At 49.0% G+C, this 16,271-nt stretch overlaps 1 protein-coding gene and 1 long non-coding RNA gene across 3 annotated transcripts; one reads left to right on the top strand and one right to left on the bottom strand.

Moving 5' to 3' along the window:
- Window positions 1-374: 374 nt before the first annotated feature.
- TACSTD2 (tumor associated calcium signal transducer 2) lies at window positions 375-2,246 on the bottom strand. Its single transcript, XM_004751632.3, has one exon. It carries the CDS (start codon window positions 2,085-2,087, stop codon window positions 1,116-1,118), a length of 972 nt encoding a protein of 323 aa, XP_004751689.1. The 5' UTR covers window positions 2,088-2,246; the 3' UTR covers window positions 375-1,115.
- A 2,314-nt stretch (window positions 2,247-4,560) lies between these two features.
- Window positions 4,561-15,674, top strand: LOC101679059. Of its 2 annotated transcripts, XR_001179213.2 has the most exons (4): window positions 4,561-9,540; window positions 10,274-10,322; window positions 12,952-13,185; window positions 15,162-15,674. It is a non-coding gene; the product is annotated as an uncharacterized LOC101679059 (long non-coding RNA). The 2 variants fall into 2 exon arrangements; XR_006601760.1 differs by lacking the exon at window positions 4,561-9,540 and having other exon boundaries at window positions 9,867-10,322; window positions 12,982-13,185.
- Window positions 15,675-16,271: the final 597 nt, after the last annotated feature.

Consider the following 16,271-nt stretch of genomic DNA (forward strand, 5'->3'; position numbering starts at 1 on the left):
TTCCCAGCAGGGCTAGGAGTCAAAGGAGACACAGTTTCTGAAACAAAGGTGGTGCTTTTTTTTCTCCACTGGAGAGCCTTTAGAGAACCAAAAGCTGGTCCCCTTTCCCTACAATAGCATCTAGTTCTAGCCTCCCCCACCCTCCCTCCCCCACTCTGGAGGAAGCTTCCAAACAATCCTACTTAGAAAGATCAGTATTTATACCAGACTGTATAAGGCATCTCAGAAAACACCAGAGTGGCAAAATGAAATGCCTACTCCTGCAAGAAAAAAAAAAGAAAAAGTGTTAGAATTTGAAATAAGAAATCTTGAGTCTTGGGAACGGAGGAAACCCAAATGACAGAAATCTGGAGCGAGTTTTCACAAACTTCATCTTTTGGTCTGTGCCTTTTCCGTATTTTATTAAATTCGTGTTTTTTTTTTTAAAAAAAATCACAGCAGCATTATCAAAGACAAAATATGTACAAACATTTTACAAAAGAAACATTACTAATACCAGCTATACCAAGGGCAGGCTGAGGAACAAACTCAGGGTTTCGAGGGCACAGTCCGCTCTCAAACAAAGAATCTCAAATGTGTTCGGGCGGCTGAAACAGGCTTCTTTCCCGGTGACCAGCAGATGTGGTTGGTCGTACAAACCAGGGCAACAGCGGGTACTACGCGGGCTCAGTGGGCAAACTCCTCTCCTCACCAGCACCGCCAGGATCCTGGTGGAGCTAACCACGTAACTTAACCCAAGACAGTAAAAAGCGCTGTCCTCCCTCCCCCCATCGAAGCGCTGGCGAGCCTCCAACACCTTCCGCGTCCATGGCAAAGCCGGCCGCAGCGTCACACCAACAGGTGATTCTCATACGTAACCCTGCGCCGAACTTCGCTGAACTCTTGAGTCAGGCTTCTTGTCGGACCGAAAGGGAAGGAATTTTAGAAATGCCTCCTCTGAAGCCAGAAGTCAGAAGGAGAGGTGACCCTGATTAAACCCAATGGGGGTGGGGAGAGGCAGGAATTTGGAAAGAGCAAGGTCCCCTCTGGGCCAAGAGTCAAGGCGAGCGGCTCTCTTCGGGCTGGGGCCGGGCTGCAATCTGGTGGCCCACCCCACCCCCCTGCCCCGCTGGGACCTACAAGCTCGGCTCCTTTCTCAGCTCCCCCAGCTCCTTGACCTCCACCTTCCTGTACTTCCCCGACTTCCTCCGGTTGGTGATCACCAGGACGGCCACGCCGGCGACGAGGGCCACCACGACCACCACGATGACGGCGATGAGGCCGGCCGTGAGGCGCTTCATGGAGAACTGGGGGGGCTTCTCGTCCAGGTAGTAGATGAGCGTGCGCTCCACCAGCAGCGGCTCGCCGCGCACGCGCACGTCCAGGCCGCCGGGGCCGGGGAACAGCGACTCGCCCTTGACGTCCCTCTCGAAGTAGTAGGCGGCGTCCGCGATGTCCACGTCGCCGGGGCCCTTCTCGGTGGCGTTCTGCCGCAGCTCGATCTGGATGGTGGGCCGCTCGTAGTGCACGGCCGCCACGAACCTGGGGTGCAGCCGGTAGCGCTCGCGGAAGAGCCGCCGCAGCTCGGCGTCCAAGTCCGAGTGGTTGAAGGCGCGGGCGGCCGGGCGGTGGCGCAGGTCGATGAGGATGTGGTGGGTGCGCACCAGCTCGTCGCAGCGCAGGCTCAGGTCGCCCTTGTCGGTGCGGCGCACGCCCACCGAGTTCACGCACCAGCACACCGACGTCTGGTTGCACTGGCGGGCCTTGAAGCGGCCCTCGTGGTCGCAGTCGGGGTCGTACAGGCCGTCGTTGTCCAAGAGCGCGTGCTCGCTGGGCCGCACGAGTGCGCGGCCGCTCTTGGGGGCCCTCATGCGCGCCTTGAGCAGCAGGCACTTGGAGGTCAGCGTGGAGCAGTCCACCGGGAAGTCCAAGCCGAGCACGCGGCACTGGCAGCGGCCGCCGGGGCCGTCCGCGCGGCACAGGGTCATCTTATTGGTGGCGCACGTGCAGTTGTCCTTTGCGGCCGCAGGGCCGATCGCCGCCACCAGGAGCAGCAACAGCAGCGGCAGCGGGGGCGACGGCAGCGCGAGGCCCGAACCCCGGGCCATGGTGGGGCCGCGGAGCGCAGACGGGACGCGGGCGGACCAGGCGCTGGGGACTCTGCGGAACTCCAGCTCCGCGCTGGGACGGTCTCGGGCTTCTGCCGCTGGCCGCTCCCTTCCGCTCTTATACTCCGCCGGACCTGCCGGGCTGGTTGGGCGGACTCACCCTCTGGTATTTGGGTGACACATCCCGCGGCCCCCGCCCCGTCACCGTCCCACGGAAGGCACAGCCCGCCCTGCGCCGCCCGCGATAGGATCGGAGGAGCGGAGGCTGCTCCCGCCTCCTCCCGACCGAAAGCCCGGGAGAGGAAAACCGATACTCACCTGCGGGCTGCGGGACCCCGCCCCGCCCCCGGCCCGCCCTGGCCTCACCTGGGGAGGAGCAGCCATCCCAGCCGCCCCCAGCCGGAGGACGGCGGGTGGCCTGGCTGCTCTCCTGAACAGGAATTCTTAAGAATTTGTTTAAAAAGTAAGGCGCAGGAGATCGCCAGCCTTTTGTCCCCTACCCCCTCCCTTCCCAACCCCTATCCATAACCTACCACCCAGTTCTCCCAGTAGCCGTCGGTTAGTTTAGAATTCACAGGCATTATCTCAGCCTCGCCTCAGTCCTGACAGGTATGTACAATCTTTCAGACCCATTTTATAGGCGATGCAGTTGAGGCTGAGACTTAAAAAGTCACCCAGCCATCAATATCCTCAAATTCTTCGGAGGAGTCTTTGGTATTCTGCCTAGTGATTGTGAAACCTTAAATCAGTGTTTATGGAAACAGAGTGGTGCAGAGTCAGAAGAAAGGGAGCAGTGTTACCATATCATGAGTAAAACCCAGGTGTCCCGGAATCCAGTGTGTCAGAAGTTCTGTTAAACACAGTTTTCCTCTACACACACACACACACACACACACACACAGAAACATAATATTCATACATGTAGTCAGAGTAGGGAAACAGAAAGGAACTAGTTCTTCAGAAGAACAAGTAACATTACAAGGGGTTCTTTGTATATGTTGATTCTGAAAGAGTAAGTCGCTTTTCTTTTTCTGTGCCCAGGTAAGTAGCTGAACCACTGCAAAGAAGAAATGGATGGGCCTGTGGGAAATGGCTGGTCGGCCTCTTCGTGGCTACTTTAATGGGATGGCGGGGTTGCAATCTCTTTTTTGAATCATTGAGAAAGTCCTGGGTTTCAACGCTGTGGTAAAATTAACAATAATTAGCAAGCTATAATTATTCCCAGCTCCTTCGTTCAAAGCACATTTTATATGTTCAGCATTTAATGAACACCAGCAGTAGTACAAGGGTGTTGTTTAACACATGAAAGCCACCTAGCCTCTATCCCATTAATTTTCGAGTAATTCCTGAGGCGGGTAGGTGGAAATACATCATTCTCCCTTTACAGGTAGAGAAAGCAGAGTCATGTGAGGGCAATTTCTTCGCCACAAGCACCAGGTATTGTGGGAATGCTCCCCTGCTCTCTACTCCCGCTGTCTCTGTTCAGCTCCTTGAACCAAAAACCTAGTCAGATTCCAGTTTCTTCCCCCCTCTCCAACACCCAGTCTATCCTGTGTCAGAGAAGGCTTTCTTTCTTTCTTTCTTTCTTTTTTTTTTAAGCTTATTTATTTATTTATTTGACAATCAGAGATCACAAGTAGGTAAAGAGGCAGGCAGAGAGAGGAGGAAGCAGGCTCCCCGCTGAGCAGAGAGACCAAGGTAGGGCTGGATCCCAGGACCTGGGGATCATGACCTGAGCTGAAGGCAGAGGCTTTAACCCACTGAACCACCCAGGCACCCCCAGAGAAGGCTTTCTAAATCACAAATCTGTGTTGATCTCTGCTGAGAGCCTAGTGGGAGGTGCTTGTGGCGCTTGGAATAGAATTCACACTTTTTAAGTTAGCAAACAAGATGATGTATGGCCTTGAGCAAGGTGCTTCTCTGTGCCTTAATGTCCTCATCTGTTAAATGGGGATAATAAAAGTACCTACTAACTAGGTAGGTGTGAGAATTAATGTAGATAAACAGCTTAGAAGAGTGTCTGTTCTAACAGTAGCTGCGCTTAGTAAACATGGATAGGTGTTAGCGGCTGTCCTGGTCCCCAACACCACCGTGGTTATATTCATCTTGCTCCTGCCAGTATCTCCAGTCTTCTCCACATTTTCAAGCCTTCGTGAAATCATGTACTGGGACTCTCCCCCTCATTTATTTAGTGTGTTATTGTGCTATTTCTACTGAGCTCTTGGATCGCCCCCAGGAAGCCTTACCTGATAGGCCCTGTCTATTGCACTGATGGCTGTGCTCCTTCTCTGTGCTTTCCTAAATCCTGTAACATACCAGAACAGCAAAACTAACTTTTCTGGGCTTCTGTCCGCCCATCTGTAAAATGGAGATGATAGCATCTCTCTATTTCTTTTTTTTTTTTTAAGATTTTATTTATTTATTTGACAGACAAAGATCACAAGTAGGCAGAGAGGCAGGCAGAGAGAGAGAGAGGAGGAGGAAGCAGGCTCCCTGCTGAGCAGAAAGCCCGATGTGGGGCTCCATCCCAGGACTCTGAGATCATGATCTGAGCCGAAAGCAGAGACTTTAACCCACTGAACCCCCCAGGTGCCCTGCATCTCTCTATTTCATAAGGCATTCTGACAATCAAATCTAAAATAGATGAGACAGTAGATACCAAAGTTTTATAAACTGAAAGACACTGTAAAAATGTCAGGTTGCATTTTTATTTGTTAAAAACATATCCTGTCTTTTTAATTTTCCAGCTACTGACTAAGTAGCCCTAATCCTCTGTAAATGGCAGAGCTACCTGTCTGATATTCCAATGCATCGCAGGCTGACAGGAGGAAAGCTAATGGGGAAGGGTTCTCAGGGCTGGGGAATGTGTACAAAGGTGTCTTTGACTGCTTAGCTATTTAGGCTAGTGTTATGAAGTCTCCAAGCCTTGGCCTTTTTCAGCCATAGTAAGTGTTTGGGGGATGGGGATAAAGGGAGCCTATTCTCAATGTCCTCTGTGGAAGTCAGAGTGACCCCCCCCTTCTCTTTCTTAATTTCTGTGGTGAGCCAGGCTTTCCCCAACAGACACACAAACATGATGAGTTTTTTGTTTTGGTTTTTCTTTTTTATAGATTCTTTTGGGAGTTAGTTGGGAAATACTTTAATTATTTTTTCTAAGTAGGCTCTATGCCCAGTGTGGGACTTGAACTCCTAACCCCAAGATCAAGAGTCCCATGCTCTACTGACTGAGCCAATCAGGTGCCCTTATGGGTTTATTAACTAAGCACAGCCTCAGCTCTGATTCTCCCTCCTCGCTTCATCCCTTTCCTGACAAGGTCTGCAAAATACCACGCGTTAGCTTTAGCTCTTTGTATTTTTTTTATTTATTTATTTTAACTTTCAAGTATTTAACAAAGGCATTCCGTGAACTCAGGTTTGTCAAATGTCTATGGGGGACAGGAACCATATCTGAGCACTACTGAGCCCCAGCACCAGCATTTATTAGGGGCTCAGTAATGCTTATTGGGTTAATTAACTGTGGGATGTGCCGCGAATGTCAGAGGATCAATACACATTCCCAGGAGTGTTCATGGTGGCCATTTCAGTTCTTCTCTGCAAGTCCAATTCTCATCATCGACCCCTGCCACAAACCTCTATCCTACTGTACCCTAACCCAACCTCCAAACACCCAGTTTCAAGGAGGATTGAGTAATGCTAAACTGACTGTTACTTTTGCTTTTATGCACGATCCCGAACTTTTACCGGCCAGTAGCCATAGGGAGTCGGGATACAGGCTGATGTGTCTGTGAGCTGACAGAGATTCAGAGAAACATAGTCCAGTGCAGCTAAAGGAAAACGGGATCTAGTGAGACTTAGGCTCCCATCCTGGCTTCACGTCACTCACTGGCTGTGTGATTTTGAATAAGTTACTTCACCCTTCAATTTCTTTAATTATAAAATGGGGGGGGGGGTGTAATAATATCTACATTTCCCCAGAACCTGTGAAAAGGATGACTTCCTGCCTTGTTATTATGAACACATTCTTCCCCAACTGAACTTCAACTTCATGTCTCCTTGTGCCCTGTTTTCTTTTTCATTTTTAAAAAAAGATTTTATTTATTTACTTGACAGAGATCACAAGTAGGCAGAAAGGCAGGCAGAGAGAAAGGAGGAATCAGGCTCCCTGCTGAGCAGAGGGCCTGATGCAGGGCTTGATCCCAGCACCCTGGGATCATGACCTAAGCCAAAGGCAAAGGCTTTAACCCGCCGAGCCACCCACGTGCCCCTTGCACCCTGTTTTCTAAGCTGGTGTTGACAATCTGACTTTCCTCTGTGCAAGACCAATACCAGCTCATCAGTTTTCTATTTCAGGGTGTGATTTATAAAAACAAAACTGTATTTGATTAATAAAAAAAAATACTTACCATCTATAATTATTTTTAATGATTCAAGATAAAAAATATAAAATGCCCAACACAGTGTATGGCATACACTAGGGAGAATTCATCTCAGTTATTATTATCAACTGTCTCAGGGGCGTGAGGATGCCTGGGGATCATTATAGGTTCCTGCGCAAAGCTGGTGACTGTGGGGATTGCTGAAGACCTGCCCCAGAGGCTGTGTGCAAGGGAGGGGAGCTGCCCCTGAGCCCTTGTCGTCCTGACCCCCAGGATGCAGGAACAAGGAGATTATCTAGTTGCAGATCAGGCTTTAGCATTTCTTTGCTCATCATCTGCTGAAAGCCCTACAGCACCCTTGGAGAGTGGGCAGGGAAGACATTATCCCTATTTCACAGATGTGGAAACAGAGGCCTTGGGAGGACAAGAGAAGGAATGGCTCATGGTCACAAGCTTATAAGTGGTGAGGTCAGGCCTAGAATTCGGGTCTCCTGACACCACCTGTACATACAAATTAAAAAGGTGGAAGAGAATCAAAGGGGTCAAGAGGTTAGAGTCTCATCTGAGGTTCCTCGGATTTTCTTTTTCTTTCTTTCTCTTAGTTATACACATTTTTTTTTAGAAAGTTCAGGTTATGAGAAAAGCAAAAAACCTAGCTACTTGCATAGGGCACAGCAGTGATCCCACACCCGAAACCCTAAGACTCATGCCATTACCCACCAGTTCCTCCATATTGGAGTGGACACCTTCCTTGCTATCTGCCTTGCTGGGATGAAGCAGCCCACATTTGCATTCCGCCCTGCCAGGCCACAGCAGCACCTTCTGCTTGGTTTACTCTTGTAGAACGGAGATGATGTTGCCTGTGAGCGACATGGTGGGGATTCTGCAGTGTAATGTCTGTGAAGCTGCTCAGGCCAGGTTAGGAAGACCGCTCAGTCCTCTTTTTGGCCTGACCACAGTCAGCTCTGTTCTCTGTCAGGAGCGGCTACTGAGGCAAGGGGCAATTCCGGAAGGCCAGTCAGGGTTTCCCTTCCTTCTGAGAGACAGCTTGGAGCGCTGGAGGAAGCAGGTGATGCTTCAGTCAGAATGCAGAAAATGCAGACAGAGAAGTGGGCTGTGGTGATTGTTAGCTCAGGATGGAGGAAGAAAGCCCCAAGAAACCATAGGAAGAATGGGAAGTCAGCGCAGGGCTTAGGGAGCAGGGATGCAGACCACAGAATAGATAAAACATACATGATTCTAGCTTTAATGTTTCATTTCTTTAGAAATGTTTAAAAAAAAAAAAAAGCATTGCCAAGTAGTAGAATTCAAAAGAGCCTGGAGATAAGGTACACCCTCTATATTTTCATGTTTATTGTTATTGAAATGTTGATTAATTTTTTAAAAATAAGTCAATCCCTCAAATTAAGTTTTAGGAAACTATTTGAGGTAAAATTTCTGTTTCTGCTTCAAATTATCTTATTTTCCCATTTCCATAGTTTCTGTTATTAATATGAACTGCCATTTTTTGATCACCAACCTTGTGCCAGGCACTTTATAAATAAATTCCCTAGAATCCTTCCAGCATCTCTACAAAAATAATTATTCTTGTCCCCATTTGCCAGATGGGGAAGCTGAGGCTTAAGGTCACACTCCTAGGACTCAATGGAGGAGGGCCTTGAAGCCAGCTCTGGTGACAGGGGCATCTACACTTTCCTGTGACACAGTTTAGTGTCTTGATGAAGAGTCTTGAATGAGTAAGAGTAGAAGGAAGACGTAAGAATGGTACACAGGGTGTGGTTTGGGCGGGGTTTGGGTCTGGGAGGCCTCAGGAATGGAATGTCTAATCTTTTCACTTTTCTGGAAAGACAGTAGTTTCTCTGTTGTGTGGTCTTTTGGGTGCGGCCTTACTGTGTTTATTCGGGAGGTTTGCTGTGACATCTGTGACGCTGATTGGCTTTTGTAGTCCATCAGGATTTGAAAAGTGACTGCGGGCGTCACCGGAAGAGTGTGTGTCATTGTTTCATTTCAGTATCTCCTACCTATGAACTTCCCTTCACGATCTTGTCAGGGTCTCCTTCTCAGGAGTTGTAAACCATTTAACGGCCTCCCTCCCCTCACATCTGGGCTCTTTGCCCTGAGGTAACTGGCTTCTTTTCCAAGGGTTTTACACTCAGGGTAAAAGCCGATAAAACACCCAAGAACTGTGTAGTTACTTTGTAGTTAATCTTACTGGCTCTTGGGAGTGTTGTTTCCGGAGAGATTTGGCAGCAAATGAGGAGAGATTGGGAAACCTTGTCACAACATTCCGGAGGCAGCCACATTTCTCCAACCCCACATTTGTGAGTCATGGTGCTTCCTTTCCCAGAGTGAGCCAGCCGAGGTGTGAGGCTCCCATGAGGGGGTGTGGAGGTGTTGCTGTTTCTGGGGGCTTCCAGTCCTTTCAAGGTGAGGACAGTGGTGACAGGCCTCAAATGTGCAGCTACCCCTTCCAGGCCAGCCTGCCTGTTTTGGGCAGTCCTGGTCCAAGGGATGCTCCTTAGGGGTATTGAGAAGGACATCACAGGTCATTGACCTCCCTCTCCCACCCAAAGAGTGGGTTCTGTCTCCAAGTCCCGTAACAGGGCCTTACGCACTGCTGCGGTGCTGAAACAACCGTCTTCCCCACCAGACAGTCTGGCCTAGTCCCAACCAACTCCGTAAGGCTCCTCAAAATATTCAGGGAAATTCTGGGCCTCTAATCTTCCCACACTCTGAATTTCCATCTGTAGAGCAACACCAAGGAAGCCATGTTCACCTTCCCCTCAGTGGCTCCTCAGGGATGGATCTGAAGCCAGCTCTCTGGTCCCCCGGCTCTCCTCTCCAGTCCTTCCTGCCTCTTTTCTTGCCTTTCTCTAGTGAAACCTCCCTTTGTCCTCATCCTTCCTCCTCTGCCAATCTCACACGCTGGGTTGTGGCGTTGTTTCTGTCAGTGACCCCATTCAACACATAATGTTACGGAACGAGGCAGTGTGGGGAGATCCTAGTCGAGGATCCTCCTGGAAGCTCTGAAGGAGAGTTTGTTCCTGGTGTCCTGCTTCTCTTCTCTGCCTGGGAAGGTAGGTGTAACCCAAACCATCCCTTACCTGTCTACTCGTTCCCTCTGTTCCCATCTGAGCAATATTCGTAATATCTACAAATTCTGGTCTCTAACAGAATTAGACAAGAGATAGCCTGTTTTCCTGTGTTTGTTTTTCTAAGCAAGCTTTTCAGAAGAGCTCTTTCGGGGCGCCTGGATGGCTCAGTGGGTTAAACCCTCTGCCTTCGGCTCAGGTCATGGTCTCAGGGTCCTGGTATCGAGCCCCGCATGGGGCTCTCTGCTCTGCGGGGAGCCTGCTTCCCCCTCTCCCTCTGCCTGCTTCTCTGCCTACTTGTGATCGCTCTCTCTCTCTCTCTCTGTCAAATAAATAAATAGATGTCTTAAAAAAGAAGAAAAGAAGGAGGAGGAGGGGGAGGAGAAAAATTTGCTGAGAGCCTGTTATGGCCCCGCTGCTCAACATGGCTTATCTTTCACCTTATATCATCCAAACGAGGGACGTTCTGTTATTCTTACCCTACAAATAAGAAACCCATGCAGAAGGACCCTTGCCCAGGAATGTTTGGCCAGTAAATGGCAGGGCTGGAATTCACACTCATTCCTGTCTGGCTCTGAGATTCTCTTCTTTCTGACACCGTGCTGCTACAGACCATGTTCATCTCTCCAGCCCAAATGTTTTAACCTCCACCACACCTTCCTACAAATTCACTCCTCTACAAGCTCAAACTACGCCGCAACTTCTTTTTCTTCTACAGATGCTGAATCAGAACATCAAAATAGTCTCTCAACTGAAGCTAAGTAAAGGTACGGCTTTGATTTTATAGGACAACTTACAGTTTTGCTCCCTGACATCTTGATTGAACTCACCCTTTCGGGGAAGCAGATGAGGCATGATATACATCATGTGGATGGAAAAAAAAAAAAAAACCCAGTTAAGTGCAGGGTAATGGCTCATCCAGCTTCAGAGCAGGTCAGAACCTTCCAGACTTCCCAGCAGTAGATGCTTTCCTCAGCTCCTGTGTTGCCCTTCCAGGGGCACGAGCATCTCAACCCTCTCCTGGGCTGTGGTTTTCCCTCTGCTCTTCCCAGCCTCTGAGGCTGTTTATTTCTAGATGTTTCCAGACCCATCAGCCCAAGGAGCTGACCATACAGAGGGGCTTGGATTCCTACCCTCAGTAGCTCTGAGTCACTAGACGGAAGTAGAGGCGAGAAGGAGTAGGAGAGAAGGAAAGTTCAGAAGTCTGGGGAGAATGGGAAGGAGGGAGAAAGAGGCTTCATTGTTCTCAAACATGGGGATGTCTGGGTCCAAGACAGAGGGCCAGGAAGCCCCCGTTGTTCCTCTGGCCTCTGTGGGATGCAAGAGATGGGACTCATTCTTTGGATTCATGTGGGAAGTCCTGGCTCTGTCAGTGAAACGTCAGCTATAACCTTTCAAACCATGGCGATGGGAAAATGAAGACTGCCTTCTGAAACTTCTCCACGAACACAGAAGGCTGTCGACTGGAAAGCAAGGGAGAGCCAGCAGAACTAATCCGCTTGCCACTGTGTGTCTCCTCTCCCCACACGCCCGACTGGGTTCTCTTACGCCCCTTCACCCTCCATTTGTCCAGCTACCAGGCATGACTTGTTCATTTTAAAAGCTCACAGAGGGTCTGCCTTGTGCTGGGCCTGGACCTGGCCACGGGGCTACAGGGCCAATAGCACCTGACCCCTGATCCCGAGCAGCTCACAGCCCATGCAACGACCACCATCTAGTCGGGGCTCAGTACATATTTGTTGAACAGATAATTACAATGAAGGGTTATAAAGTACAGTTCCTGCCCTTCCCACTCATGTGAGTTATTCACCTCTTTACACAATACACCAGCAGAAAAACCTCACTGGTTCTTAAGTGTGTCTGTTTTTTTTTTCCTTTCTCATTTTTCTCAGTGATGAGTACAAAGAGCTTTGGGGGTGGGGGTTGGGGAAAAACACAACCCAATAGGTAACATATACAGAAAATATGACTGAAATAAAGACCATTTGAGTAGGAAAAGATAGCCTAAGAAGATACCACTTGTTGGAAGAGATTATGCTGAGTGAAATAAGTCAAGAAGAGAGAGTCAATTATCATATGGTTTCACTTATTTGTGGAGCATAACAAATAACACAGAGGACATTGGGAGATGGAGAGGAGAAGGGAGTTGGGAGAAATTGGAAGGGGAAATGAACCATGAGAGACTATGGACTCTGAAAAACAATCTGAGGGGTTTGAAGGGGCAGGGGGTGGGAGGTCGGGGTACCAGGTGGTGGGTATTAAGGAGGGCACGGATTGCATGGAACACTGGGTGTGGTGCATAAACAATTCTGTTACCCTATAAAGAAATAAAAAAAAAAAAAAAAAAAGAAGATACCACTTGAGGGACAAAACTGACAGCCCAAATGGGAAACAGCAAAGCACATTACAGCTAGAAATGACTCTCCAAGAAAGCTAGCCCAGGAGTTCTGTGGTGTTCAAGTCATGGAATCCATTGCTGAGGGGTGGGGGGAGGGTGACTAGGATTCTCTCGAGTAAATGTGACTATGTGGACACACGAACATTTACACGGAACTCATGAATCTTGACTGGGTTTCCAGGGGAGGCATCTGGGAGCCTCTGGAGTCTATTTATCTCAAGAACCCTCCCACCCCCAAGTTAGAATCTCTGATGCTGTTCAGTGCCTTCTCCTCATTCAGTGGAGACAGCGATGACTTCTTTGAGGTCACAAAGTCAGTTCGTGAAAACATCTGCTTGGTTTTAAGGAGCTCAGAAGCCGGTTACTTGGGTTCAAATCCTGATCTTACCATTTATCAGCTACTGATTTTTAGGAAAACACTTAACTTCTCTAAGCCTCTTGTTTTCTCATCTGTAAAACGGAGGTAATAGTAATGTACTTGTGAGGTTATTGTGAGGATTGGGAGTGCATCTATGTGAAGAACTTTGAGCAGAGGTAGGCAAGCTTTTTGTAGGTCGCAAGATAGTCAATAATTTTTTTTTTAAGATTTTATTTATTTATTTGACAGACGGAGATCACAAGCAGGCACGCAGATAGAGAGAAGGAAGCAGGCTCCCTGCTGAGCAGAGAGCCCGATGCAGGGCTTGATCCCAGGACTCTGAGATCATGACCTGAGCCGAAGGCAGAGGCTTCAACCCACTGAGCCACCCAGGTGCCCCAAGATAGTCAATAATGTAAGCTTTGTTGGGTAAGGAGCAAAATTCACAGCTATTGTGGCATCCTAAGAGAATTATTTAAAAATGTAAAATACATTCTTAATGCACGACCGCATAAAAACAGGCAGTCATACAAAAATGGGATTTGGCCCTTGGTTCGTAGTTTCCAGACCCTTAGACTAGAGCAGCCTGTGGCCCGCCGTACATTTTCAGTAAGTGTTACTTTCTACTTTCCCAAACCAGGACTTTTTCAAATGCCCGATTTACCTTCAGGTGGCTTAAATCACAACAGAAAACAAGGTGCCGGCTGCCCAACTCAGCAAACCTGTTTGTTACAAATAAGTCGACGTTGCCAAGGTGCATGGAGCCTCCCTGGTGCAGAGGCCTTCCCATCCACGTCCGGCTTGAGTGGGCGAAGTGGCAAAAGCTCTAATTATGTTCGGGGAAGCTTCAAGTCCGAAGCAGCAAACATCACAGGTCAGAGACCGCTGGGAGGGGCTGGGATGGGGACCACAGGCCTTGGTTTCTGGGTCGGGACAGAGCCACAGGGAGGAGACAGGGCTGATCCCAGAGCTCCCTGTGTTCTGGGCTCCCGGGTATTGGGAAAGCTCTGACTCTTGTCCCTAGAGGAGGCCAGTTCTGCCAGTTCAGCCACTTTCTGCCCGTACCTACCCTACTTTAGAGGATCTCTGACAGTGGAAACTCCAGATACAAGCGCAGCCACATGTCTGAGGTAGAGGGGCCCCCACCATCTATTTGCCACCACTGCATTTTTTTTTTAAAGATTTTATTTATTTATTTGACAGAGAGAGATCACAAGTAGGCAGAGAGGCAGGCAGAGAGAGAGGAGGAAGCAGGCCCCCTGCTGAGCAGAGAGCCTGATGCGGGACTCCATCCCAGGACCCTGAGATCATGACCTGAGCCGAAGGCAGTGGCTTAACCCACTGAGCCACCCAGGCGCCCTGCCACCACTGCATTTTACCGTCGGACAAACAAAGGCCCAGGTTGGGGAAGTGACTTGCCAGAGATCAGATGGCAGACAGAGCTGCCCGGACATCAGACACCCGGGCTCCTGCCCTCCTGCCTTCCTGCTCAGTGCTTTTGCTTGAAATCATTCCTAAAATAAGTGAATTAATTAATAATGTGGTAAGTGCTTAAGGCACATACACAGCAAGCCTATCAGATAGAAACTACCACTGCTGGTGGAGAACCGAGGCCTGGAGAGGCGGAGGGCCTCACCCAGACTCATGTGGCAAGTGCACGCTGAGCATCTGCCTTCCAACCGCTTGTCTCCTCTACAGACTGCATGCCTTCCACTGGAAAATGGGACGAACGTTAGACACAGCAACAGGGTTGTCATGTGGTGTGGGGGAGATATCTCTTGCAGACACGCCACACTGTGCCTGGTACCTCGTAAGCACTCAATGCATGCTACCTCCCCTTCCCCTTCTCTCCCTTCACCCCTGCTCCATCCCAGAGAAATTGTCTTGAGTCATCCTTGAGCAGGAAAATAATAAGCAACATTTATTGAGCTCTCTGTGGTGTAGGCTAATGGAGTATCTAATTTAATCCTCACAAATACGCTCTGAATTAGGCACTATTATTAGCTCCACTTTACAGGTGAGGAAGTCAAGGCAGCAACTCGCTCAAGACCACACAGCTAGTAAGTGGTGGATTCAGGATCCAAAATCTGGTCTCTTTGAATCTCAAACCCATGCTCTTAAAGAGTCAAGGTTGCCTTGGCCCCGGAGTTGGCACTCCTATGCCAAGTGCATGGCTGGCAGACTGCCTGATGGAGCAGGACCGGGCAGGCCGCTTAATGAGGGGACTGACCTGGGGAAGGAATGAGGTCACATTCCAGGAGGCTGAGACAAGGCAGTCCACGCATCACTTCAAAAAACTTGTTCTCTTGGAAAAAAACTAGCAGGGTTGGATACCCATGCCAAATAAGAAAACTGGATGCACAAAAGAGATATCAGGACCTAGCAAAGGATTTAAATTTCCAGGACCATAGAACTAAAGGGAACCAGTCCTTTGAACTCCTGTGAGCCCGGACCCCCAAGCAGAAGCCATTGGCATCACCCTCCAAGGACACGTTCCTGCCCTGTCCCCTTCCCGTTGCCACTCCCAAACTCCAGAGAATCAAGTGGCCTTCCTTTCAGGCTTTCAGCCTTCTGTGTACGTGCCTTAAGCACTTAGCACATTATTAATTAATTCACTTATTTTAGGAATGTTTTTGAGCACCTACATTGTTCCGGGCGCTGTGCTAGGAGTAGTGCATAAGATCTGTCTATTCCCCCCATGGACTTGACCATCCATGAGGAAGCCAGACATGAAACTAAAAGTGAGTTTTACCGTAGGTGAAGCACAGGGTGTGACAGGGACTTACTTCCGGCTTTCCTTCCTTTCTTCCGCTGTCTTTCTCATCCTTCCTTCTTCCCTTCCTTTCACAGACATATATGAAGTGCCTCCTAGATAAAGCAATGAATAAGAAAGACAAGATCCCTGCCCTCTTGGAGGTTACATTCCACTGGTAGCTGGGGGAATTGACCCCGGAGAGGAAAAGCTTGTGAGCCATAGTGAAGACTTTGGATTGGATCCGGTTGTTAAATGAAAACCCAATATGGACTTTAAGCAAGAGAGTGGTCTGAGCAGATTTGTGTTTCAGAGAAACCACACTGGAAAACAATACAGAGGATGAGTGGACCGCTCAAGGATGAGACTGGTGGCAGGAAGTTCAGAATGGAGGCTCCTGGGATACCCTGGAGATGTGTGTGATGGCGCCCTAGACCAAGCAGGGCTGATGAGAAGGAAAGATGGCCCCACAGCTCACCCAGGACCGGGCTAGCCAGTGACACTGGCACCCTGGGCTGTATGACAAAGCAGCACATCTTCAAACCGATATTTTAAAAATGGACACTTCCATTTAGTGGGCATGAAGGGAAACAAAGTGTCTATTAGTAGAAGTTGCATGCCTATTTCTTTATGCGCTTTATGTGTACTGAAGACAACATTTCAAATCATTTGGAATCACCTTCTATTTCACAATTTCTCGGTCCCTTATAGCAGGGTAGCAGACTGAGCTGGGAGAAGTCCAGCTCCTCTGTAGAAAGACCACCCAGTAAGGGGGAGGCATCCAGCTGAGCCCAGCCCCCAGCTGTCCCTAGGGTGCAAGTGATGACATCCTCGGACCCTCAGACCAGCCTAGTTACCAGCTGATATCAATCAGTGATCCCAGTCAAAGCTGTGTGAGGCTGGAGTATCTCCCAGCTGTGCCCTGCCTGAATTCATGACCCATAAATTGTGAGATACAAAATAGCTGTATCTTCAAATCTCTAAGTTTGGGGTCATTTGCTGTATAGCAATAGACAAACACACCACCCTCATTTGCTGACACTGGAGGTAAACCCTAGCACCACCTGAAAGCCTCTTCACATGGCATGTGATCTCTACAAAGGTCACAGGGACTGAACTCCAATCTGCACACCACCTCAGCTGATGGGTCTACAGAAACCATGGTATCACCATTCTTTCCAGGTAGATTTGGGAGGCCCCTGAGTCAT

The sequence above is a fragment of the Mustela putorius genome, unplaced genomic scaffold, assembly GCF_011764305.1.
Source record: "Mustela putorius furo isolate JIRA1106 unplaced genomic scaffold, ASM1176430v1.1 tig00003853_pilon_pilon_pilon, whole genome shotgun sequence".
NCBI lineage: Eukaryota > Metazoa > Chordata > Mammalia > Carnivora > Mustelidae > Mustela > Mustela putorius.